Source organism: Panthera leo, chromosome C1, assembly GCF_018350215.1.
Source record: "Panthera leo isolate Ple1 chromosome C1, P.leo_Ple1_pat1.1, whole genome shotgun sequence".
NCBI classification, from domain to species: domain Eukaryota; kingdom Metazoa; phylum Chordata; class Mammalia; order Carnivora; family Felidae; genus Panthera; species Panthera leo.
This window is the reverse complement of record NC_056686.1, coordinates 18,242,501-18,268,741: the sequence shown is the minus strand read 5'-3', so window position 1 is coordinate 18,268,741 and position 26,241 is coordinate 18,242,501. Positions and strand designations below refer to the sequence as shown.

General features: G+C 39.3%; 1 protein-coding gene and 1 long non-coding RNA gene across 14 annotated transcripts in view; one reads left to right on the top strand and one right to left on the bottom strand.

Annotated features, from left to right (window-relative positions):
- Positions 1 to 26,241, bottom strand: part of SRRM1 (serine and arginine repetitive matrix 1) — a 37,794-nt gene that overhangs the window by 3,899 nt on the left and 7,654 nt on the right. For 5 of the 13 annotated variants that reach the window (XM_042948806.1, XM_042948805.1, XM_042948795.1 and 2 more), the window contains 14 exons: positions 25,992 to 26,107; positions 24,228 to 24,431; positions 23,383 to 23,577; positions 22,940 to 23,059; positions 20,806 to 21,080; positions 15,587 to 15,667; positions 14,484 to 14,570; positions 11,599 to 11,743; positions 11,167 to 11,208; positions 7,093 to 7,203; positions 4,565 to 5,029; positions 3,796 to 3,991; positions 2,073 to 2,282; positions 1,140 to 1,247 (listed from right to left, as the gene is read on the bottom strand). In XM_042948806.1, coding sequence (XP_042804740.1) covers positions 1,143 to 1,247; positions 2,073 to 2,282; positions 3,796 to 3,991; positions 4,565 to 5,029; positions 7,093 to 7,203; positions 11,167 to 11,208; positions 11,599 to 11,743; positions 14,484 to 14,570; positions 15,587 to 15,667; positions 20,806 to 21,080; positions 22,940 to 23,059; positions 23,383 to 23,577; positions 24,228 to 24,431; positions 25,992 to 26,107 — 2,352 coding nt within the window. In that variant the 3' untranslated portion in view covers positions 1,140 to 1,142. Of the gene's footprint in view, positions 1 to 193; positions 1,248 to 2,072; positions 2,283 to 3,795; positions 3,992 to 4,564; positions 5,030 to 7,092; positions 7,204 to 11,166; positions 11,209 to 11,598; positions 11,744 to 14,483; positions 14,571 to 15,586; positions 15,668 to 20,805; positions 21,081 to 22,939; positions 23,060 to 23,382; positions 23,578 to 24,227; positions 24,432 to 25,991; positions 26,108 to 26,241 lie in introns of those variants that run through there. The other 8 variants (XM_042948798.1, XM_042948800.1, XM_042948797.1 and 5 more) reach the window with 8 other exon arrangements.
- LOC122226137 lies at positions 24,391 to 24,662 on the top strand. The gene is made up of 2 exons (XR_006205488.1): positions 24,391 to 24,456; positions 24,574 to 24,662. It is a non-coding gene; the product is annotated as an uncharacterized LOC122226137 (long non-coding RNA).

The following is a 26,241-nucleotide window of genomic DNA, read 5'->3' as shown; positions in this document are numbered from 1 at the left end:
CACTCGCCCTTCATAGCACGTACCACATCAATTAAAGACGGCAGAATAATTTCACCACCTTTTACTTTCCTTGCTCAATCTTTACTGTGTCAAAGGTGCCAAGAGGGTAAAAATATAGGCTTAACTGTAACATTTTTTTAAAAAAGGTGGGTTCCCACAGTATTGAGACGATTAAGTAAAAGTGAGTGGCAAACGTTTTTAAATTTAGAAATTTATTCTGTTTAATCCACAAGCTTTATATAGCTTTAGTTTAAAAAAAAAAAAAAACAAAAAAACAAAACAAAAACAGTGAAAACAAGACACTATTTCAAAGTCTGGGCCCTTCCAGCCTTCCAAATATGAGAGAGCTCTGAAAGTTGTATATACCAGTTGGAAGAACAAGACAAAATTATGAATGGAGCCGTGACATTTCATAAAACAAACTTTTATGTAACTGAAGGATCCTTCCTGGGACTAGTTAATTGCCTTTACAAAAAAAACACAACAGAATAGAATGAAATTCCAGTGTTCCAAATCAACTTGTTACACATCCATATAAACCCACAGTGTCCTGGCAAACAACATGCTTTCATTTTCCGTCTCATCCTAGAGCTCGAATCTGGATTCATTTCAGCAGAGACTCCACAGGCAACAGGAAAGATTGTGGCATCAAAATGTTCATTTATACTTTTGTGGTAGTTCAACAGTGGTCTTATTTCTGGGCTAGCTTGCAAACCATACGAGGTTGAAAGCATCATAACTTAAATGGGTGCTAAGACTCAAATGAGAAAAAATAAAGGGGAAAAAAAAAAACAAAAACGAAAAGAAAGGAAAACCTCTGGGAATAGCCAAGGCCTTTAAAGAAACCATAAGAATGCCAACAATATTGAAACCCCCTTTTTTAAAAAGGGGATTTTTTTTGGCTTAAAATATTTCACTCTAAATGAAATTTATGTCAGCTGTCAATGAAAGAATGTCACTAATACACTGTGGACACCTTTTGCAATGTAAATCCATGCCCTTTTTTTTTTTTACATGGTGAACTTCAACCTAGCAATTATTACAACAAATGTTATAGTCTAAAGCTCAAACACATTTTAGCAATTTTGAAATTGAATTGCGTACAAACCAAATAAAATGTACATCGTAACACACATTCCCACCTAAGACTGTGGGGACACTTGAGCCTTCCGCATCGACCTCAGCGCCTTTTCACGCAGGTGCTTTTCTAAGTCATCGAGGTTGTCTTCGGGCTCGCTTTCGGTCTCCTAAAACCAGAGGAGTCACACTGGTGAGTCTTGAGAAACTGGCGAAAAGGTGTGGGGTGCAGGGCAGAGCCACATCGTGGCAGCAGCTGCACAACTCTACGAATACACTAAAAACCCCTGAATCATATAGTTTCTTTTTTTTTTTTTTTTTTAAGTTTTATTTTTGGGGCGCCGGGGTGGGTCAGTCGGTTGAGCATCCAACTTCTGCTCGGGTCATGGTCTCGTGGTGAGTTCAAGCCCCGCCTCGGGTTTGCTGCTGTTGGCACGGAACCCACTTCGCATCCTCTCTTCCCCCTTCTCTGTCCCTCCCCTGCTCGCGCTCTCCCTCTCAAAACTAAACTAAAAAAATGTTAAAAGCTTTATTTTTAAGTAATCTCCACCCACAACATGGGGGTCAAACTCACGACCCTCAAGATCAAGAGTTGCATACTCTACCAACTAAGCCAACCAGGTGCTTCTGAATCACGCACTGTCAATGGGTAGATGGCATGTTAATTATACCTTAAAGTTATTTTTTAAATACACATTAAGCTTTTGGTAGCCATTCTACTCTTTTCCTTAGTCTTGGCAAATTCCTGTTCTTGGTAGATCATCAAGGAATAGACCAGAAGACAGCTAACAGCCGAGGAGTCAATTACTGTAAAAAATTACTTAGGACGCCTGGGTGGCTCAGTCAGTTAAGCATCTGACTTCGGCTCAGGTCGTGATCTCACGGTTCGTGAGCTTGAGCCCCGCTTCTCTCTCTGTCCCTCGCCCACTTGTGCCCTCTCTCAAAATCAAATATCTGGCCATCCGTATAAACGGCAAGACAGCATCCATACACACCTTCTTAGGCTCGGGCTCCGCTTCTGGTTCCTCCTGTGCTGATGTGGTTGTGGGAGCAGCAATGGCTGCAGGGGTTACAGCAGCCGCAGCGGCTGCAGCCACGGCCTTTTCCTTCTTGTGTTTTTTGTGCTTCTTGTGCTTCTTATCCTTTTTGTGTTTCTTGTCCTTCTTTTTCTTCTTTTTCTTTCCACCTCCTTCGGGGTCTGAGTTCTAAAAATCCAGAAAAGTAACAAAAATAAAATCAACCTAAAATTTTGGCCAACTTAACATTTTATTCCTTCAAGATAATAACTAAATGGACAAATCTCAGGATTTCTTAAGGCCTCGGGGAGTGGAAAAGCCCAAGGCCAATTCCTACCAAGAAAACGATTTCTGGAGAGGAGAACCACAATGAAAGCAAAGATACTCTTCGTGGATTTTAAGAGTCAGAATGGACCCCGAAGGAACGGATTCTTTATGATTTTCCCCAGCTAACTTCACATTACACCAGGTCTCCAAGCCACAAGCTGCAAGTCAGGGCTCCAGGATCCGGGGGCCACCTCCACATGTAAGGAAAAACAGCACGTGCAAAGGAAAAGATGTCTCTGAACTCAACTGGGTCTGAGGTGAATTCTGGCTCCCGAACCTGTTAATCATCTGACCTCAGACAAATCCCCTTTTTCTGAGCCCCTTTTGTCAACCTAAAATTGGTTCAGCAATCCCTGATAAAGCTGTTAGAAGAATCAAATGGGTATATCTGTAAACCATCCACAATAAGAGCCCAAAAGGTAGCAGGATTTGAAGAAATACAGCTATTATTCTAAACATATGCTTGTATGAATGCCAGGTCTCTAGCCACCGTATGACTTCTCTTATCTCTAGAATGAGGTAGCGTGCTTGTCAATGCATACGGTTGACCCTTGAACAATGTGGGGGATAAGAGGTAAATCCCCCACACAGTTTTGAAAATCTGCACATAACTTTGGACTCCCCGTCCCCAAACTTAACTACTAACAGCCTATGTAGACCAGACGCCTTACTGGTAAGTTGATTGACACGTATTTTGTATATTAAACATATACCGTATTCTTACAATATAGTGAACTAGAGAAAAATAAATGTTATTAAGAAAAGCATAAGGAAGAGGAAACACATGCACAGTGCTGTTCTGTACTGATCAAAAAGACTCCACAGAGAAGTGGCCCTGCCCCACGTTGCTCAAGGGTCAGCTGTTTCCCACTTCAGCCAGTAATTCACAGGCTTTAAGACTCATTTTTTGTTAAAGAAGTAAATGTATTTCCTATTGAAGAAAAAAGAGCACTACACGTAAAGAAAAATTAAGATCACTCATCGTTTCTCTTTCTAACATATAACCACTGTTAACATTAGAATTTTTTCCTTTATGACAAAGGAGCCATACTAATACACACGATCTAATTTTGAAAGTTTTACTGATTCTGTGATCTTAAGAGTCCCCAAATGTGTCGAACAGCAGAAATACAGTCCAATTTTAACCACCAAGATTACACAATTTAACAGTATTAGACATAATGTCAATCAGTGGGTGGCTAGAATATTAAGCGTGGACTATGATGCAACCACCACCACTTAATCTGTGCTTCCTTGAAGTCCATCGGAACTAAAGAAAATGCTGCTGCTCTGAGCCACAAAAAACAAAAAAAAACTGTCTTTGCTTCCAAGTGACCACATAAAATTATAAAGATAAAACAGGGCAGACACATACCCTTGCCGGAGATGGGCTTGGTGTTGGGCTTTTAGCCTTTTTGACCGGTACCGCTGGTGACCAGTTGGTAGAGGGTGACTGAGACTGGACAGGAGACTGAGGTGCTGGGGGTTTTTTAACTGCCGGCTCAGGAGATCCTGAGACAGATCGGGAGGATGAAACCCTCCTTACAGACTGAGGGCTTGGTGAGGCAGCCCTAGAAATAGAGGGGAAGAACAAAACATTTAATATCCAAGAACAAAGGTCTTTCCCAAGAGAAAATAACCCACTTCCATTATATAACCAAGTCACACACTTTTAAATATTTTAGAGTACTTAGTTTGCTAGCTGATTCTACTAACACATATCATCTAAGTCTCCTGGAGAGTAGTTTAAGTCCCATAATCCTCTATCCATTGTTAATACTTCCTATATGAAATTAAGAATGCCCAATTCCTTGTAATCAAGACTGCTTTTATCAGTCATACACAGACGTGTAAGAAATGTTCTATGCATTCCTTCAGAGTTCAGTTTTGGAAACACACATCCCTCAATAAACCAGACAACCCCTAAGAACCAAGTAAAATCCTATGGCATTTAGTGTGTGCCAAAAGGAACTATCCTGAAAACAGAAAATGAATCTGCAAATAGTACCTTTAACCTGCCTCACAAGCCTGTATTCCCACCAGCTTATTTTCTGTAATTTCTCAGTAAAGGGAAAAAAGGCTTCCAAACATAAAAGGCTATGCAAATCAGTGTTCCCAACCAAAAAAGCATAAAATATTTTTACTTCTTTGTCTTTTTGGGTTCCGGAGTCCTGGAGACTCTCCTAATGGGCCTAGTACTTGGAGATGGGGACTGCCTTCTTTGGGGTGACGATGATGCTCCTCTTCGAACAGGTGGAGGACTCGAGGAGGTCTGAGGAGCTCGAGGCCGTGGTGAGGGCGAATGCCGTTTGTTTGGTTGTGGCGACCGGGGCTCCCGGGTAGATCGGCTCGGGGAAGACCCTTTCCTATGCTTTGATGATAACGAAGGCGAACGTCTCTTGGTGACCGGGGAGCTTCTTTGTTTGGGAGGTGGAGAATGGGAGACCCGGCGCTTTGGTGGTGGAGATGGCGATGCCCTACGTTTAGGAGGGGGAGGTGGAGAAGCCGTTCTTCTCTTTGGAGGCGGAGAAGGAGAGTATCTCCTCTGTATTGGAGGAGAGTATCTTCTTGGGGAAGGTGAGCGGCGCCGGGGGGGAGGAGAAGGAGTCCTAGGAAAAACACACCATTAAGTCGGAAGGTCCAGCAGAATAAGGCAACAGAATGCACAGAAAACTAACCAGCAGTTATGGCGCCACTGTAGTTAGCGCCAGGCAGAAAGTGTTTCCAATTAAAAATTGGAATTAAAAATTAATTAATTTAAAAAATATTTAATTGGAAACACTATGCCTTTATCCTCATTTAAAGGAAAAGAAATCACTTAGTGGGTTTATCCTAGATGACTATAAAAGAGGACATTCTGCTTAATGGAGAAATCTGAAGTTTTTGGAATTAAAGTTTATTATGTCATTTAACGTAATCCATATGGAATCTGAATGTTTTTTTGAGAAGAGAATCTTGCATAAACTGAACATCCTTATCATCATGCAATAGCTAGCCAACTACATTAGCAGGACTCTACTATGGGCAACTTAGGATATCTGTACTTTATTTATTTTATTTCATTTTTTAGTGTTTACTTATTTTTAAGAGAGAGAGAGAGAGCGCACGCACGCGGGGGAGGGGCAGAGGGCAGAGACACACAATCCAAAGCAGGCTCCAGGCTCTGAGCTGTCAGCACAGAGCCCAACGCGGGGCTTGAACTCATGAGCTGTGAGAACATGACCTGAGCCAAAGTCAGCCGCCCAACCAACTGAGCCACCTAGGAGCCCCAGGAAATCTGTACTTTAAAGAGCTCTTCTATGTGGTGCTCTCTTGAGCTGGCATTTAGACTTAGTATTAATAACAAGAGTTCACTTGCACAAGTTTTAAAAGATATCTCTACACCCACCCCACCCTGCCAAGGACAGACTTGCATTTTATGTCTCAAAAACTACTTTTCACTGTAAGTCTACCTACTAGAACAATGCATCGCTGAGGAAGTCCAAGCTGGACTTCCTCTTAATGCTTATTTCCTACATAGTCCTCACACGCCGCTTTAAAAATTAGACCTGAATAGAACATTCAGTTCCAACTGCCTAATTTGCTCCTGAAATGTTCAGACCTTGAGCTAAAAATATCTTCAGCTTTACAACAGACCACTTTTCGTTCAACATGGTAATGGGCACCTCCATTTCCTCACCTGAAAAATGGGAACAATACCACCTAGCAAGCAAGTTCACCTCAAGGACTAGAGATGAAGTATATAAAACACCTACAGCACTTTACCTGGCATATAACGGGCACTCATATTGCTTGGTAACGTATTTGAGTAACAGCATTACAAATCTTTTCCCCCCTTTATTTTGAAATCATTTCGATTTACGGAAGAGTTACAAAAATAATGGAGAGTTGCCACTTAACCGCTCACGTAACCACAAAAAAATTATCCAAATTATGAAATTAATCCTAGCACTGACTTGGTATTAACTAAAATACAACTCCACAGTTTCCCACTAATGCCTCTTTTCTGTTCCAGGTTCTAAAAATCAGAATTCTACATTATATTTAGTTATCATGCGTCCTTAGTTTCTGCCAATACATAACTATTCCTGTCTTACGTGACTGGTGTTTTTAAAGAGTACTAGTCAGTTACCTTGTAGAATATCCTTCAATTGGGTTTGTCTGATATACCCTAATAAATTTGACTGAGGTTCTGTAGAATTGGTAAGGCTGCTACAGAGGTATCTGGGAATTATATAATACCACTATGTGTTACCGCTAACTTTGAATCCTTACTTAAGGAGGTATCTGACAGAATTCCAAACTGTAAACTTAGTATTTTTCCCTTTATAATCACTAAATAGAGTGACTTCACCTTTTAATTTAACATCTTTGTTGACATGTGATTCACACACCTTAAAATAGAACCATTTTAGGGGCGCCTGGGTGGCTCAGTCAGGTAAGCATCTGACTTTAGCTCAGGTCATGATGTCATAGCTCATTTGAGCCCTGCGTCAGGCTCTGTGCTGACAGCTCGGAGCCTGGAGCCTGCTTCCGATTCTGTGTCTCCCTCTCTCTGCCCCTCCCCTGCTTGTAGTCTGTCTCTCTTTCTCAAAAATAAACATTAAAAAAAAAAAAAAAAAAAAGGTTAAGTTGTTCCAATCAGCTACAACTAGCAAATCCGATAAAATACCTTCGTCGAGGTGGTGGTGTGGGAGACCTGCGCCTTCGAGGAGGAGGGGCAGGAGAAGGAGAACGGCGCCTTCTGGTGGGTGGCGGGGAGGGGGTCCTCCTCCGTCTACCACTAAAAAAAAAAAAAAAAAAAAAAATTACAAGTTATTTGGAGTCAGCATTTACAATTAAGTGATCCAGATGATATAGTTTTAATCATTGTTAACCAAAAGTGCAGTCAACTGTTCCTCTATCCCTCAGAGCAATGTTTTTCATACTAAACAGGATCATTAACAAGGCTCTGTCTGAGAACCAGCATTTTAGAAAATCATCATTTTACTTGTTAACGGTAAATTTTGTTTTGTAAAATTTTTGTTTCAGTATATACATATGCAGAGTCTGGGTCATGATATAGAAATTCTCAACATGACACAGGGTAAAAAAAAAGTTCGAAAACACTGGCTGAAAGCATTGGAATGCACCTCAGTTACCTAGGAGACTAATCTGAGTCTGTGCTCACCAGGCCCAGACTACGTATGGTCTAGCCAGTATGTGCTAAAAAGGCTCTCTAGGTGATTGTTTCCTTATCAGAAACAGAACAACTGCTTTAAAACCCAGAAAAGTTCAATGTTCTAACTCAGAAATTTTAAATTTGGGGACTTATGGCCCCAGATCTATATGTCACTGTTCCAAGTTCTCGATTTTTAAAAATGTATTTCCACTATTCAAGAGTTGGCTTACTATTAACTAAAAACACTATCTCAAAAACAAAGGATTAAAAATTGAGCACTAAAGCTATCACTGGGAGCAGTGTGGTTGAAACACAATCTTAGGAACCTTAATTCTGAGCTGTTACACACTTAACAAACACAAATGCACACATGAAAAATAAAATTGTATCAACTGGACTAACTCATAGCAATCTCCCCAGATTTATATTAAAATATACACCAAGCCAGTTTGCCATAATCACATAATGTAGTTTTCAACTTCTTGCCCAGCATAGGACTGAGGTTTCCTGTGAATCTGGAAATATTTTCTACAGTTTACTAGTCTTGATCTCCCTTTAAAACTAAAGAGTGCTCTGTTACTAACAGAACAGAAAAAATTCTGAAATTCATTTAAATTTTATTTTCACAATTTAATTTTCAATTTCAATTTGTTTATGCCTCGTGGGGACTAAGACTTCACTTGGAACAGATTTATAATAATAAACTACAAAAGGCAATCTATCTAGACAGAAAAGCTTTGGATGAATGAAATGAAATGAACTACTAATTATACGAAAATACAGTAAAGGAGAAACCACTTTACTAGCGGGGTTAACCTGAGAATTACAGGACCCGGGGAGACAAGATGACCACAGTACTGATTCAACAGGTAAGCAAGATTTCAAATAGGAGAAGACATTTGGGTTTTAACTTAAAAAGAAGAAAGAAAAGTTTACAGGTGCAAACTTAGAAAATGAAGTGATATAAAGAACTCCCAGTGTTATCAGTAAATATAATAACCTAAGAGGCTATTACTGTTGATTATGTGACTTCTCTTTAAATCTAACCAGAAACTCTCATTAAAAAATTGGGACTCAGGGGCACCTGGGTGGCTCAGTCGGTTAAGCGTCCGACTTCGGCTCAGGTCATGATCTCACGGTCCGTGAGTTCGAGCCCCGCGTCGGGCTCTGTGCTGACAGCTCAGAGCCTGGAGCCCATTTCAGATTCTGTGTCTCCCTCTCTCTCTGCTCCTCCCCCACTCATGCTCTGTCTCTCTCTGTCACAAAAATGAATAAACATTAAAAAAAAATGTTTAAAAAAAAAAAAAAAAAAAATTGGGACTCAGATTAGAATCTATTATGATACACGAATGGCCTGAGATACTTATTTTGTGCCTCATGTTCACTTGTAAAATGAAAGGCTCAGAGGAACCAAAAGGTCCCTTCCAGTGAGGACCTTCAATGTCCTGTTTCTATGTAGGAAAATACCCAAAAAGAATAAATAACACCATAACCAAACTAGCATAACTTAAGGAATGCCAGAAAAATCTAATAATCGCTTAAGACTGGAGTCTTGACACCACACGGCTCTATGATCCGAAGGCTACAGAGTTCTACCTGAGCTGGTAAGGCACACATTTTAAGAGTTAAAACAAAAAGCTGATTTCTTTGAGATCAATCTATTTCAATTTTTCCGTATATGCTAAAAAAAAAAAAAAAAAAAAAAGAAAGAAAATGACATAAATGCCAGGTTTAATATATTTCCAAGATTTGGTCAAGCTTGTTCACTGTATTATTCGAAATTCTGAATCCTTAATAGATTTCATCCACTTAATCTAACAACAGAAAGCTAAGCATTTTCTAGTGTTACTCTGAATGACGCCAAGCTAAGCTTTCAACTGCATGCAGAAATTGAGTAGGAAAGTGTGCCCTCAAATTGCGTGAGAACCGGTTTCAGTAAGTCTCAGTATGTGATGTCACTAACCCTCAAGTATGCAGGAAGACAGGTTTTATCAGAAGGGGCCAGCCTGCTCTCAGAACAACCTCACTTCACTAGCCATGCTGGTAATGAAGACAAGAAATAGAGATGTGATGCCAACCTTTTAATACTAGGATCAATGTACCTCGTTATCCTTTAAGTTGAGGAGTGTTCGATCCCAGAGACAAGTGTTTCAAACATGGAAAATGTTACTTTGTCAAAATTTAAACTTAACATAGGAAATAATAAAAAAAAAAAACCAGGCTGTATGTCCCCTCTTAAAAATACAGTAACTACTGAGATGCCTGGCTGGCTCAGTCAGTGGAGCGTGTGACTCTTGATCAAGGGGTTGTGATCAAGCCCCGTGTTGAGTGTAGAGATTACTTAAAAAAATAAAATCTTAAAAATAAACAGAATAAATACTGAAGCATGATTCCAAAGAATTCTTCCTCCGTCTTTAAATCCTGGACACCTGATAGCCAATTTCTAACATCACTAAAACTCGAGGCCTTTTTAAAGAGGAAAACCAAAACACCCTGGAGCAGGATAATGAACATCAGTGTTGCGGAGAAATTGCTTTCCAATATAGAAAGTAGTTCCCGAACAGGTGGAAAAAAGAAATCTTACCACTAACCTGACTTTGTAAAGCAACTTTTTAGCTGCTGTACTAGACTTTTTACAGAAGTCAGAGGTAATTATGGCTGGAAACAGAATACCTTAGCATCTAAGTTTATCTTTTTCTTAAAGGTTTTTTATTTTTTATTGTCAAATATTCTGCAGCACAAATACACTAGTTTGTTCCATCGCAAACATTGCTGACTAGTTCCAAAGAATCTTTCCAAGAGAACTCTTACTAATTGAGACTACCTAAAACAAAACAGTTTCAAAAAGTGAGCCATAAAGAGGACAATGTGATCATTTCAGGAAAGATACTCAGAAATTCAGCGGCAGCTAAGACCCCCCCCTTCCCCCCAAGCAGAAGACCAGTGAAGACAGTATAATGGTATAATGCCAATAGCACAGGTCGAAGATCTGGCTTTGTCACTTTACTTACTACCCTAACAAACTCATTTTACCACTTCTAGGCCTGTTTTCTTTTTCTCACTTAATGGGATAAGCTACAATTAGAGATTTCTATTTCTATTTATTAAGCTCTAAAAGGTTACGTTTTACAATCCCACAGATACCTGATCAAAAAGGTTCAATAAAAATATGCAACCTACTTTCCTACTGTGGGAAACACTCAACAGAGCCAGAGCCTCACTTTCATCTTTAGTCTTTCTAATCTTTCCCAAATTTTTCTTGTCTACCCTAAAGTCATCACAAAGTCCCTCCCCACTAAATCTAAGGAGCTATTATTATTATCCTATCTCTTGGAAAATATCCAAGTACTGTAACTGCACAAAAATCTAAGCTCAAATGGTACTCTAAAATGAACACTGTGTGTAAGTCTATCATTCATTTGACATGTAAAGAAATATACTTTTAATAAACTTAAACATCTGAGGAACTTCTCCACAACCATACCCACTGTATACCTAGGAATGGCATCAGGTTACCTAAACAGCAAATTAAGTCACTAAAACTTTGACATGTAACCCTAATTTACAAAGTAGTGTCTAACCAACCTTTTAGTCATTGGCGATTGCCATCGCTTTCCCATTTGCATCCTGAGAGCAGTGGAGAAAAACAAAGGTCAAGAATTCCATTCACCAAATTATTTACTTCAATGGAGTTAAGTATCACTAATGAAGATTCATTTTTTTTTTTTTTACATGTTCAAAGATATTCAGAAGTTAATGTTATGATTTAACTGATCTAGTCATGCAGACATATGACATGGTGGTACAAAACTTAACATCTCATTACTAGTAGTAACCACCAAATAAAGCAAAGAAAAATTCCAAAACCTCCCAAATCTGACCACCTCCTTCTAGGAGCCCTTGAAATGAAGGAATTAACCAATTTCTAAAATAAACCTGTAGCCCATCCCATAAGTTACAAAGTTTCATCACAACTACACAGAACACCAGTGAAGACTACTGAAGAAAAGACATTACCGAGGGGAAGTCTCTTTCTGGCGCTTTCGAGGTGATGGAGAGGCACTCCGGGAAGGGGAATGTCTCCGCCGCCTGCCTACCTCACCATTCTTCACATGGGACCTTTTGGGTCGCTCATCTTCTGAGGAAGAAGAGGAGCCAGAATCTATAATTACACAATAAAGAAAAAATCACATTACACCTATGCTTAAGAGTCTGCCCACATTTTCTGAATCTAAGTAGACAGGAATGTCCAAATTAGCAAGTTAAGTCCCTAATGTAGCGAGCACGTATATAAGCTATCAATTCTAAACAAAGGTGACTATCAATATATGGTCAATGACTTGAAAGCCAAGTATAAACATATATTATTATACAATTATATAAATCATTCCCATAGCACACTCCAACAAGACATAAGCGTCCCTTAAGAATCTAGTGATCTGCCAAATAACTAAGCTTAAAAAGCATTTCAGGGGCGCCTGGGTGGCGCAGTCGGTTAAGCGTCCGACTTCAGCCAGGTCACGATCTCGCGGTCTGTGAGTTCGAGCCCCGCGTCAGGCTCTGGGCTGATGGCTCGGAGCCTGGAGCCTGTTTCCAATTCTGTGTCTCCCTCTCTCTCTGCCCCTCCCCTGTTCATGCTCTGTCTCTCTCTGTCCCAAAAATAAATAAAAAACGTTGAAAAAAATTTAAAAAAAAAAAAAAAGCATTTCAAGTGGGGCACCTGGGTGGCTCAGTCAGTTGAGCATCTGATTCTTGATTTCGGCTCAGGTCATGATCTCATGGTTTGTGGGTTCAAGTCCTGCCATCGGGGATCTCTCTGCTTGGGATTCTCTCTCTCCCTCTCTCTCTGCCCCTTCCCCACTCATGTGCTCTCTCAAAATTAACAAACATTAAAAAAAGCACTTCAAGCAATTACTTGATTCTTTTACTTTAAGCACTTATTTTTAATTTTTAATGTTTATTCATTTTTGAGAGAGAGAGACATAGTGTGAGTGGGGGAGGGGCAGAGAGAGAGGGAGACACAGAATCTGAAACAGGCTCCAGGCTCTGAGTTGTCAGCACAGAACCTGACGCGGGGCTCGAACCCATGAACTGTGAGATCATGACCTGAGCTGATGTCGGATACTTAACCAACTGAGCCACCCAGGTGCCCTGAGCACTTATTTAAAAAAAAAAAAAAAATTTTTTAAGGCACTTTTAAAGCTACTGAAAGTCATCTTAGGGTCTGAAGAACTTATTTCCACATCCCTAGCACTTATCATACAAACAAAAAAAAAAATGTATGTAACAAGCCTTTCCTTACAGGCCTGGTAGCAAACGTCCAGGACTGCAAAGAGAAAAACTTCCAACTGTTTGCACAGGGTTTCCTGAACTTAAAATAACAATTATTCCCAAATATCAAAACTTACATTTAAAGTAAAGTCCCAAGCACCAAAAAACACCCAAGGCCTACATGCATTTTAAAACCTTTCTATGATTAACTTCATGTTAAAAGAACTGCAAAAGCTCTATGGCTTTTAACAGACCCAATGCCGCTGTGGGGTGTTTTTGTCTCTATCTTATAATTGAAAAGCAAAAATAGCACATCTAGACTTGGTCACAAAGACCCACTGAGCTAATATAATTTTTATTAATTAAATAATATTATTTACTCAATTATTTACAAAATACACACACACAGAAAAACCCAGAAACAACCTAAATGTCTAAGTAGGTGACTGACTCAATAAATCATAGTATGTTATTACAATAAAAAAAGTTTTGGTGATTTAAAAAATTAGATTTAAGAACAGGGAAAAATATCTCTATTAAGTTAAAAAGGGAGACAACATAATCTGAAGTTTGAGCTTACGTAATTTTTTTGTTGTTTTGTTTTTTGCCTATTTTTTTAAATGTTTATTTATTTTTGAAGAGAGACAGAGTGTGAGTGGGGGAGGGGCAGAGAGAGAGAGGGAGATGCAGAATCCTAAGCAGGCTCTGGGCTCTGACCTGTCAGCCCAGAGCTGATGTGGGGCTCGAACCCACAAACTGTGAGATCATGACCCGAGCTGAAGTTGGGTCGCTTAACCGATTGAGCCACCCAGGTGCCCGTTTTTTGCCAATTTAAACCACAGATCCGCATACGTGGCGCAGAAAATTTCTGAACAAAGACTTTAGGGAGGGGAACCTGGGTGGCTCAGTCAGTTGAGCGTCTGACTCTTAATTTCAGCTCAGGTCGTGATCTCGAGGTTCATGGGTTCGAGCCCTGCCTCACCCTCTGTGCTGACAACGTAGAGCCTACTTTGGATCTTCTGTTGCCCCTCTCTCTGCCCCATTTACGCATGCAGGCGTACTCTCTCTCTCAAAAATAAACAAACATTAAAAAAGAAAAAAAGCTTTAAGGAGTAACACTCACTAGAGATTGGGAAAAGAAATCCACTTTTCCTGGGCACCTGGGTGGCTCAGTTGGTCAAGCATCTGACTTCAGCTCAGGTCATGATCTTACAGTTTGTGGATATGAGCCCCACACTGTGCTCTGTGCTGACAGCTTAAAGCCTGAAGCCTGCTTTGAATTCTGTGTCTCCCTCTCTCTCTGCCCCTTCCTTGCTCATGCTCTGTCTCTATCTCTCAAAAATAAATAAAAATGTTTAAAAACATTAAAAAAAAATCTACTTTCCCAAATTTTATACCTCTGTTTTTACTTTTGTACTATAAAGGTCTACTATGTTCATAACAACTTAAAAGAAAATTAAACTTTAAGACTGAAAACTAAAAACCAAAAACTAATACTTCCTCCCCTTAAAGAGATCTCCATGTAAGCACATATTTTTCCTAAGTACACTCACTACACTAATGGATATTTCTATTTTAAGTAGTTTTCATCAGGAAATACAGGTAGAAAACAGATGAATCCATGTCCATACCAGATGAAGACTGCTGGTTCTGTCGTCTGTACTGACGTCTCTGCTGCACAGAATCTGCTGCAGCCATTTTGCCACCTTTATCTTCTTCTGAAAGATGGATGCATTTAGAAAAGTGTTTCTTTAGTTACACATACAGAACACGTAACATACTTGAAATGGAAAATGGTCTCTTCAACTTTTATCCTATTGGGTCAAGCAATACAACCACACACACACACACACACACATTTTTTAACAATAACAACAAAAAGCTTAAAATCCCAATTTAAAATGCTGACTTTAGGGGTGCCTGGGTGGTTGAACATCCAACTTTGGCTCAGGTCATGATCTCATGGCCTGTGGGTTCGAGCCTGTCTGGCTTTGTGCTGACAGCTCAGAGCCTGGAGACTGCTTCGAATTCTGTGTCTCCCCGTCTCTGTCCCTCCCCCACTCACACTCTCTGTCTCTCTCTCTCTCTCTCAAAAATAAACATTAAAAATACAAACAAGTAAGTAAAAATAAATAAAAAGCTGACTTTAGACTATGTTCACTAAATATAATAAAAATAAACTTATTTACTATAGGTCAAGTTAAGCACTAAGAACTTTATAAGCATTATTTCAGTTAATTGTCAAAAGCCTAAAGGATGATACTGTTACCTGCATTTCAGATTTAAGAAATGAGACTCAAATAAATTAAGTAATTAAACAAAAAAAGTAGTTAAGTAGTGGGGCACCTGGGTGGCTCTGTGGGTTAAGCCTCCGACTTTGGTTCAGGTCATGATCTCACGGTTTGTGAGTTCAAGCCCCACGTCAGGCTCTGTGCTGACAGCTCAGAGCCTGGAGCCTGCTTCGGACTGTGTCTCCTCTCTCTGCCCCTCCCCAACTTGTGCTCTTTCTCTCTATATCTCTCAAAAAATAAAATAAATGTAAAAAAAAAAAATAAATAAAAAAAAAAAAGTAGTTAAGTAGTGAAGCTGGGGATTCAACCCAGGTTGGTCTGACTTCAGAACCATAGCTCTTAACCACTAAGTCATATTCTATAATTAATCTTTAACCAGAGGGGCTGACCAAATGTGCAAAAAATATAATTCGGCTTAAACAAAAAAACACACGAAAACTTACCCGATTCAGATAACTCTACTTTTCTAGGCTTAGGTGCTGGTGAAGGGGACTCTCTTTTCTCAGTACCTTTGTGTTTTGTCACTAAAAACAATGAGAAAAAAAACCACCTTACATATGAGGAATAGCAAAACAACAAAAAACAAAGCTACCTCACAAGACACTGTCTTAATGGCAGAAAGACTATTCTTATAAAGAATTTATTGCTAATTACATAATTCCACGAGACCCTGTCATTATCTCAACATTACCTGAAGGGAAGCAAGCATTTTTAGACGTTTGGTGAAAAGCTTAAAAGGTTCCATAATGATTTTTGAATCTTAAGATTCTCCCAAGAGAAATGCCAGTTAAGAGAAATCAGGAGTTGCTGTTTCGCAGCAACAAAAGCTCTGCATAGAAGATCTGTGTAACCTTCAACTCAATAAACCTCTGGGTTCCACCCCACAACCTAAATCACATGTGCTCAACTACACAGGCCCCATCAGCACAAGAGCTTTCAAGCATCTGCTATAGGTGGGTTCAGAAAAGTAGTAAAAAATGATACATGGTTAAGAAATAAGATTTGATGAAATCTTCAGAGAAAGAAATTTGTTCCGGAGAAGAGGTAGGAGTTGGCCACCAAGAGACTAAAGACTATGTAGAAATACAACCTTCATAATAGCATGAGGGATTTAAACTACCTATAAAAAAAGTAAGCCCTCACAATAACAAAAATAATTAACCACTTATGGCTGAAGGATTCTTGCCAAAGCTTAAAAAGGGGGGAGGGGGCAGGAGCTCTGAAATATACCTAAGGTAGTAAGAGAGCTGTGAGCACCTTATAAGTAACCCAACCTCTCTTTTCCAAGTTGCATGGAAAATTATTATGCAACAATCTTTTGTATGCTTGCTGTATTAGGTAGTTGTTGCTGTTGCTAGTAATACCACCTCCCCCCACCCCCCTGCCCAATTTACAAGAGGAGAAATGTGACGCTTAAAAAGCAGTAACTTCAACCAGTCACATAGATAATTAAATTAAAGTGAACTAGGATCTGAACCCAAGACTATTTCTAGAGCATAGGCTTTAATTTCCACCAATTTATAATTTCCGCCCTATTTATAATATCCATCCACGCCTTCAACTAAAATCAAAAGTATACACAAATATAACCATTAAGCGTACCACAGATTAACCTGAAATATCATTTGAGAGCATCCTGCTAAAAACTAAATTTGAAGACAGATATGATCCCCTAAGGACCCTCATATCTGTTTTGTTTGATTAAAGCAATTACCATGGGATGTTGACCTAGAATGCAAATACATTTCATTTAACACTCTTCTTCAGAATGCTGTAAAGGCTTAGTCTAAGGGGCAGTAACTTAGAGAGCTAGTGATCTAAAACAGAAAGCTCATCTTTGCTAAAGTACTGAAACTGAAGAATTTACCACAATACTTTAAAAATGATCTGCATTTTATTAATTATTCTAACTAGTGTTTTGGACAAACTACTGGATTGGGTAAATGGTTAATATCTAATCAGTTACCATGAAATATAGCAGCAAGGGGTGCTTAGGTGGCTCAGTCAAGGCATCTGACTCTTGATTTCAGTTCATGATCTCATGGTTCGAGGGTTCGAGACCCATGGTCAGGCTCTGTGCTGGCAATGTGGAGCCTGCTTGAGATTCTCTCTCTCCTTCTCTCTCTGCCCCTCCCTGCTCACTCGCTCTCCATCTAAATAAATAAACTTAAAAAAATATTTAAAAAGGGGGTGCCTGGGTGGCTCAGTTGGTTAAGTGTCCCGACTTTGGCTCAGGTCACGATCCTGCCGTTCACAAGTTCAAGCCCCATGTTGGGCTTTGTGATGACAGCTTGGAACCTGGAGCCTGCTCCAAATTCTGTGTCTCTCACTATCTCTGCCCTTCCCCCGCTCGCGCGTGTGTGCATGTGTGCGTGCGTGCTCTCTTGCAAAAATAAACATAAAAAAACTATTAAAAAACACTTTAAAAACCACAGCAGCAAAAGTGCACTCAAAACGTGTATTTTAACAAATTCAAAGACATAAAATACACATGCTTTTAAATAAAACTTTTAAGGACTTGAGGCTATTTTTCTGGTCTGTATTCTCCACTTCAAAGTGTCAGTTAATCTTTAATTCTTGAAAAATTATTAGAGGCATCCAGTTACTTATACACCCCCCCCCATGTCTAAGTTACTACCTAAAAGAACTGGGTTCTAAAATGTGTTTAGAAGCTGTCTAAATGTCAGAATGCATTTTCCCCTATGATACACTAAAAATGTGGTTATATCTGCAAGATAGTTGGCAAATGCCAACTGAATAAACACCACTGAACTAGAACATACACATTTTTCCCCCATAGAAATACACATTTGGAGTTTTATCTTGATCCAATCTCTTTAGCTAATGGTTTAAAGTCTATTACCAATATATTCATACCATTAAAATAAGTATCTATTATATATGCCTGCTCTGGCTTAATATGACTGAATCATTGCATTATTAACAATGTTAATGTTTCATCAGTTTGCTGATCTAAAGAAGATCTGATAGTTTATTATGTTAATGTTTTATTTTTAGTATTCAAGGGGCAAAATCATTCTAGCATAAAGTCAGAAATCTTCTAAGTCAACTGTAAAACCAGAACTTTAAATTTACTTCAATAGCCCTATTAATTATTAATCTCCCAGACTTGTCCAAAAGATCACTTGTAAAGTTACTGTTACTAGAACTGGTAAAATAATTTTGTCTGCAGAATACAGTTTATATGGCTAAATGGATCTCATCCTAAAATCACAATAGATATAGAGCCTCTGTAAACAGATTTCATTAAATATCTCACTGATTTCAACACACTGCTTTATACACTAAGATAATGCCAGTTTAACTAACATGCCACTGATTACAAAATGCTTCCTGAAGACCCTTTCGGATGAGAATGTACAACGTACTCCACAAATTATTCACCTTTAAATTCCCCAAAATACTTTCCCTGCCTCCCTCCCACTCCATTTGCTCAATATTAAAAGTCCCGATTGGTAACTACTACAGTAAAATCTATTATATTTCAATGGTGTCACTGATCTTATAAGCAGTGGAGTGTTGCAAGAAAGGAATTTCTGAAATCATCCTACCAGGTACAGAATCTAAAGTTAAAGTTGCACCTTGCCCTCCATCTCCCCACTCCAGACATCAAAACAAGCTTTTTGAGATAGGAAAGCTGGGCAAAGCATATATTTTTCAACTGGGAACTGAGAACCCAAATTTTAGACCTGGCTGGTTGACTTTGACCAAATCACTTAACCTGAGAACCTGTTTCTTGATGACAATCTCAAAAATCTGTTCTACCTCTGAAATTTCATCACAGGGGACTGGGATCATTTTACCATAAAAAGTTACCTCCAAGTAGTCAGAGCCAAATTCAGCTTAAGGACACGAGGCAGTCTCTGACTCTACTGCCCACAGTGCCTTTCTATGGTTGTGTTTTGTTTGCACATGGAAGACCTGCCCCAGAATCCATAGGAACATAACTAGCTCTTCGTCTTCACCAGGACTCATTTTATTTCTCTCCAACGTGCATATCTACCATGAATTTTTTTTTTTTTTTAAAGTACTGGCCCACTCCCTTGACAAAGTATTAGGACACAAGAGGTTAGTGCCTACGCCCTCTGCAAAAAGTGAACTCTTATCTACTTTAACAAAGACTCGATCCTCCCATTCAGATACTTTTATTACTCTTTGGCTATATCATACCTTGGTATGTTTTTTGCAAAGGAACAGGTGGGAACTTTTATAATACTTTTTCACTAGAGAGCTTTCTGGCTCCAAAGGAAAGACAAAAAAATATGCAGAAGTACAAATACTTAAACATACTGGACACAGTTGCTAGAAACCACTGAAATTTTCCTATTTGTCATACTTGTCAAAAAGGTACGAACTGAAGGTAATACGGGACATGAGGTTATGAAAATAAGTGATCCTAAGGCCCCCTCCCATACTTAAATTAGGTCTAAACCTGGAAGACTCAAATGTTTTTCTGTTCTTATCCAGGTGTCTGTCTAGGTCTATAGAGCCAAAGCACCAAAACTGACCATAGAATAATTAATTACCCAATTAAGATTCAGAAAATAATCTACACATTACTTGTTACAGGTGACAGCATTACCTGCCAGTCCCCGTCACTCTGCTAGCTTGTCTATATCTCAAAGTCAAAATTTTGCCCATCCCCATTTTCTTTGTTCTAACCTGAAAATTTAGATGTGATCAGAGCGAGCCCAGTATATATTAACCTACAGGCTGCTTCTTAAAAATCAATTACTACAGCAGCTTTTAGGATTTCCCCTGCCCCACTACTCACCCTTCAGGCTATCATCTCAGCCCTCAGCACCAGAGGCCCAATTCAAATAGATCCTACCGCCTTTCTCCATGTGTATTTAACCCAAAGGAACAAACCCCAGTACACCACAACCTTCACTCAGACTAATACGGCATTCTACTTGCCTGGCCAGATCACAGATCATAAATTCCTCAGAAATCAATCTGCAGAATAAAGCAAGGACAACACTCAGAAGAACCCTGCCTGGAGCCTAAATTAAAAAACAAACAGGCTTTTAAGGGGACACCATGTTCTTCCCTAGCGAGCATAATGTGGCCAAGAAAGAACTCAAACAGAATATGGAGTCCTCAAATAAGATATCAAACAAAAAAATCTTCAGGGGAAAAAAATTAACTGGTCTCATAGTAATAAAATGATCCCTTATCACGACAACAGGGACTTTGATAAGCTCCCCCAACTCAGCCCACAGCTGGTAATGAATGTATTTCTCCACCTACTCAATGCCAAAGGCAACTGCTAAAAACAAGTTTACACATAAACTCTGTTTCAACAAACCCCAAGAACTTAAAGAGGAAAGGGTGAAAAGCAAATTTACAAAGAATATCACATGCAAATATTGGGGCTGGTAATGTATTTCTCCACTTACTCAATGCCAGAGGGCAACTGCTAAAAACAAGTTTACGCGTAAACTCTGCTTCAACAAACCCCAAGAACTCAAAGAGGAAAGAAAAGGTGAAAAGCAAATTTACAAAGAATATCACCCACAAATATTACCCAGCTCCTTCTTACCGTGAAGGGGGAAGGGGCAGGAGCGACGACTGACTAGGCACTTTGTAGCCAAACAGAGAAAGAACGAACATACACTGTTTTTGTGTGTTTGATTTTTACCTTTACCTGAAGTTCTCCCTGGAGAGACAGAAACCCGACTTTTTCTTGTACGGTTTGACTGCTGGGGTGTTGGGGAATGACGAGTTTTTGGCGGTGGAGTTGCTGGAGGTGATGGCCTATGCCTTCGCCTCGGAGGACTTGCTGAAGGAGATAACCTACGAGTTTTCCGAGGGGGGCTGGATGTCCTCTTAGGAGGCTTCTTTGGCGGTGACCGGGAACGAGACGAAGAAGATGACGAACTACTTCCAGACAAGGACGCTGATGAACGCCTTCTTCTGTGGAATAAAGGATTCACGTTCGTTAACTGCATACTTGTCAAAAACGACCTCACAGGTATGTACAGTTTACACAAAAACAGCTATTTTTATCCAACTTTTGAGTTTATGTAGCTAAGCACATAATTAAGTTTAAAAAAAAAAACATGGGAAACAAAACCATGACCTAGGACAGGAAACAGCTAGTTCTGAGACTAAATATGAATAACTTATTCTGATGAATGCTTCTGTTTGAGTTGTCTGTCCAGTTATAAAATATGTCATGTTGAAAGCTATAATACAGTAACTAGCCAGTCTCTTTCTTCCTTAGGAGTGATACCATTGTTTGGAGTTTGCATACAAAATTTGGGTGGCGAAGTATTTTCCGTTTAAGAGCACAAAGTCAAACAACCTTTAGGCTGCGTTTTTTAAAAAAGATGTGCAGCAGTTAGGAATTCATTTAGCTACATAAACTTAGAAGCAGGGGCCTCTCGAATTCTGCGGCAAAAACTGTGGTAAGTTCTGTTGCAATTATGTGTACCTGCAGAATTCACCTTTGGCAGAAGAATTCCTGAGAACCTGAAAAAAAGAAACCCTACCTTAAGTGTGAGATAAAAGCTGGCTGAAAGGGAATCTTACACAATCTGCAAAATATTTTGACTGCTAAATGGCTCAGTAAGCACAATTAAAACACGCTGTTTGCAAAACTCCAATATAAGAAATAGCTGTTTCCGCTAATCTCGTACTAGAGAGCACCGGCATTAATTTTCTCCTAGAAAAGAATATAACCAATTTTAGAAAAGTGGGATGCCTAATCAACTGACCATTTACATCATCAGTCTCATTTATCAGCAGTAACATCAAGTCTATCATTTTTAGCAGTAGTCATAAAGAGTTCACAACAACCACCTCCTCCCCCCAAATCTTTTCTTTTAAAACAATATGGGACTCTGAAAAACCCGACTACAGAAACAAACAACTGTGGACCTTATTATTTCCCCTTCTTCTCCAAGTGGATTCATTTTCCCGCAAATAACTTAAAGACTCAAACACAAAAAACTTCTGTGCTAACTATAATCTGAAACGCAATCATCATAGCTCTTTCCAAGGAGGTCAAGAAGGCAGAAAACTCTATCGGTGCACCAAACCTCTACTTTGGGCAGATTTAGCAACAATCTTTTTGTTAAAAGGGATAGACCCAAATGTTCTGCCTTATGCCAATTTTAAAATGACTCTTTAAAAAAGAACATTGGTACTGACAGGGTTAGTTTTCTGACTGATCTCTTCAAAAATGACTAGATGCCAAACTGCTAAAAATGGCTATATCCATGGAATAGGATTATGGGTAATTTTCAACTTATTTGTTTGAAATTTTATAAGCACTCATTTCTGTAATGGGAAAAAAACACTTCAAACAAAAATGTAATGCAAATAGGTTATTCTAATATTGGTGAAAGTAGCTTACTGGCTCTGTAGTTACCTGCTTTTTAGAAGCCAGTGATAATTTAAATCCAAAGAAAGTGGGAGGGCTGCAGATTCCCTCATTGCTAGGAGATCTGGGTGGGGTCTCAAAGGGTAAAAGTTAACGTCAACTATCAGTAAAATGTGAATTTCTTGTTTCCCACCCCAACACTGCACTAGCGTGGTTTTTGTGACATAATTAAACCTCAAATGAGAGGCTCTTTAGGCATCACCTCATAACACTCCTGAGCTTTCTTCAGGGGAACACAAATACAAACATGAGCCTAAAACTAACACGTGCTACATTTTCATATACTGACACTTCCAAATAAAAAAAAAAAAAAAAAAAAAAGAGGAGGAGGAGGAGGAGGAGGAAAAGAAAATAAAGGAAAAAGTATAAGAAAAAAGAAAACCCTCACCGTCTCACTGGAGATCTACTTCTTCTATGCCTGGGTGGAGGTGGCATTCGTCTTGGTGGAGTTCTTCTTCGAGGAGATGGCCGCCTTCTCGGGCTTGGCCGCCTTCTCGGGGAGTATGATCTGCCATAACAAACAGAATTAGGGCCTGAATAAACAAGAACAAGGAACGAAGTCCCTGAGACAGCTTTCTGAACACCTACATTTTAAAAAACCGACTTCAAAGGATTCGATTTTCCATTTATGTAGAGATTTTTATGGCACAGAGTGTGCACACAAATTTCTACAGCACACAAAAGTGACCTCAAATTCTCTCTGTAGGTCCAAAGAATAACATTTGTACTAATTAAATGCTTTCTACTGCTCTGAAATTATCTACCTAATTCTACTCAGCAGAGGAGCACATAAAACCTAAGATCTATGTCACTCCTACAGCCCTAACTCACCTTGATCGGGATCTATGACGCCGTCTAGGTCGAGTATGAGAAGGAGAGCGAGACCGTGTCCGGGATCTTGATTTGGAACGTGACCGAGATCTTGGTCGGGTCTTCTCCTTCTCCTTTTCTTTTTTGGAATTTTTCTCCGGAGAAGGTTCTTTAGGCTCTGGTACAGGTTCAGGTTTGGGAACTTTCAGGATGTCACTGTAGAAACAAAATGTTGATGCAATATGGTTATTTCTCTTCTTAAGATGGTGCCAAAATCCATGAGGACTTCTCCCTAGCTCCAAAAGATATATACACATCAGTGAAAGCCAAAATGCAACTAACAATTCTAACCACATACATTCTTAAGAGTACAAAGTTGTCCACAATACTGGTGAAAAAAGCAAGTTACGGGATATAAGATATCTGAAACAATACAACCAACCAATAGCAGTGGTCACCTTTGGGGCATTTCACTTTTTAACATTTTTTTGGTGTTTTTATCTTCGAGACAGAGAGCTGAGAGCTGAGAGCATGAACTGGGGAGGGGCAGACACAGGAAGAAAAGCAGGCTCGGCGATGACAGCACAGAGCCCCAAACGGGGCCCGAACTCACAAACCCTCAAACTGTGAGATCATGACCTGAGCTGAAGTCAGACGCTTAGCCAACTGAGCCACCCAGGTGCCCTTGGGGCATTTTATTTACACTCTCCTACAGAATCTGAATCTGTCAACAAGCTGATCTTATGATTTAAAAAATACAAAAGGGAAATAACCAAGTAATTTTATGTTTGTTAACTCAGAATTATACTGGCAGTTAGCAACAGCCTAAAATTGTCTTATTTATAAATAAATTTTTATCTACTTGCCTAGTAGAAGTGGCCTCTTGTACTGAAGGTTCTTTTACTTTCACTGATGGTTCTGGGAGCTCTGGAGTTTTTTCCTTCTTTTCTGGAGCAGGGGAAGGACTCCGGCTCTTGGTTCTGTGGCGGGGAGACCGAGAATGACTGCGCTTTCTCTCTCTCCTGACAGGGGAAGATCGTCTTCTAGGGGAAGGAGATCTGGATTTGCGTCTAGGATAAAAGCAATTTTTTTCAGGTTTGTGTCTAGGATAAAAGCAATTTTTTTCAGGTTTTTGAATAATGTTGGTTGGGGGAGAGGGTCAAGGGCAAAGTGAGAAATTAATCTTTTTAATTATACCACTGGTCTTTACAGGTGAGAGATTCCTTATGAAAATAAGATATCCTGTCATATTTACTTAATATGGGAAGGGCCAAAAGAAAACCAGAAAGGTAAGCAAACAAAAGGTAACAACACTGTCTGGTATACCAGTTACAAGAGGAAAGCATTGACCTGGAACTCTAGATTTAGATTCTTTTTTTTTTTTTTAATGTTTTTTTATTTATTTTTGAGAGAGAGAGAGAGACAGAGCACGAATGGGGGAGGGGCAGAGAGAGAGGGAGACACAGAATCGGAAGCAGGCTCCAGGCTCTGAGCCAGCATCAGCACAGAGCCCGACGCGGGGCTCGAACTCACGGACCGTGAGATCGTGACCTGAGCTGAAGTTGGACGCTTAACCGACTGAGCCACCCCGGCGCCCCTAGATTTAGATTCTTAATCATTCCCAGAGATGAAGAGACCAAAGACCAACTTTTCAGAGGAAGAGAATGCTTAAAAGTAAAGAGATATTCCCTAATAACAAATCCAAAAAAACCCAACAAAACAAGAGTTGGGGTGCAGACAGATGCCACCAGAGTTTGTCAGGTAATCTAGGTATTCCAGAAAAATGACTAGTGCAATTAAAGTGCTCTTTGGAAGAAAAAAGAAACATGTCATATTTGCATAGCCTTTTAGGAAAAGGAGAAGTCCCCTTTCCTTTTCAATAATAGTTTCCCTAACGTAAAAGTAAAACAGCAGACCTGGTTCATCAATAGCCTAGTTACCACTGTGATGCGCTTAGCACCAGAAATAATACTGCTTCCCTAGTAAGGAGGTTTTAATACCAAATACACAAATTAAAATGGATAAAGAAATTACCTCTGCCCTTTAATTCCAGAAGATTTGTGAAAAAATTAGCAGAACTCTAAAAATGAAAACCCTAGTAGAATTCTCACCTTTCACCACAAATACAGTAGAAGCTGAGTCATGGGTTTAAAAATGGAAACCTAACCATAGTCTCATTGGAAGGAAGAAGAAAACAAATAAATGATCTGTTTTGGGTTCAATACAACCATCTAAGAAAAGCAGAACAGGGCATTAGAGAAGTATAACATGAATGGCTAATGGGTACAGGATTTCTAATTAAAAGGAAAGAAAAAGAACTGGAGAAGATTAAAATAATTAAATGCTATATTTAAAGAAAAGCAATATGGAAAGCAAGTCTAGATTCTGATTTAGAAATTGAGAGTTGTACAATTCACCAAGATTTAAGAGACAATTATTATAGTCCAATGATCTGCCTCAAACAAAACTTTAATATTTTGGGCCAGAGACCAGCCTTAGTTCATCATGAAAACTACATGATGGAAGAAATTCTGAAGAGTGCTAGTAGCTTCCTTTTTAACTGTGTAACTTTCTACACACAGAATACTATCTGAAGTATTTGTAAAACATATGCATTCATTGTATTATACCTTCTTGGGCTCCGAGACCTCTCCCTTTTTTCTCTGCTGCTTTCTTTTTCTTCCTTATCCCTCTTATCCTTGTCTTCATCTTGCTTTTTCATAGATGCCAACTTTTCTTGTTCAATCTGCAAAGATCAAGTTTTCAAAGAAACATAGCTGAACATCTGAGATCACTAAACAAATTGAGGAAGACTTTGCACCTCTGATAAACACCAATCCTATATAAATCATCAGCCTCCTGCTTTTCAACAAGACTATT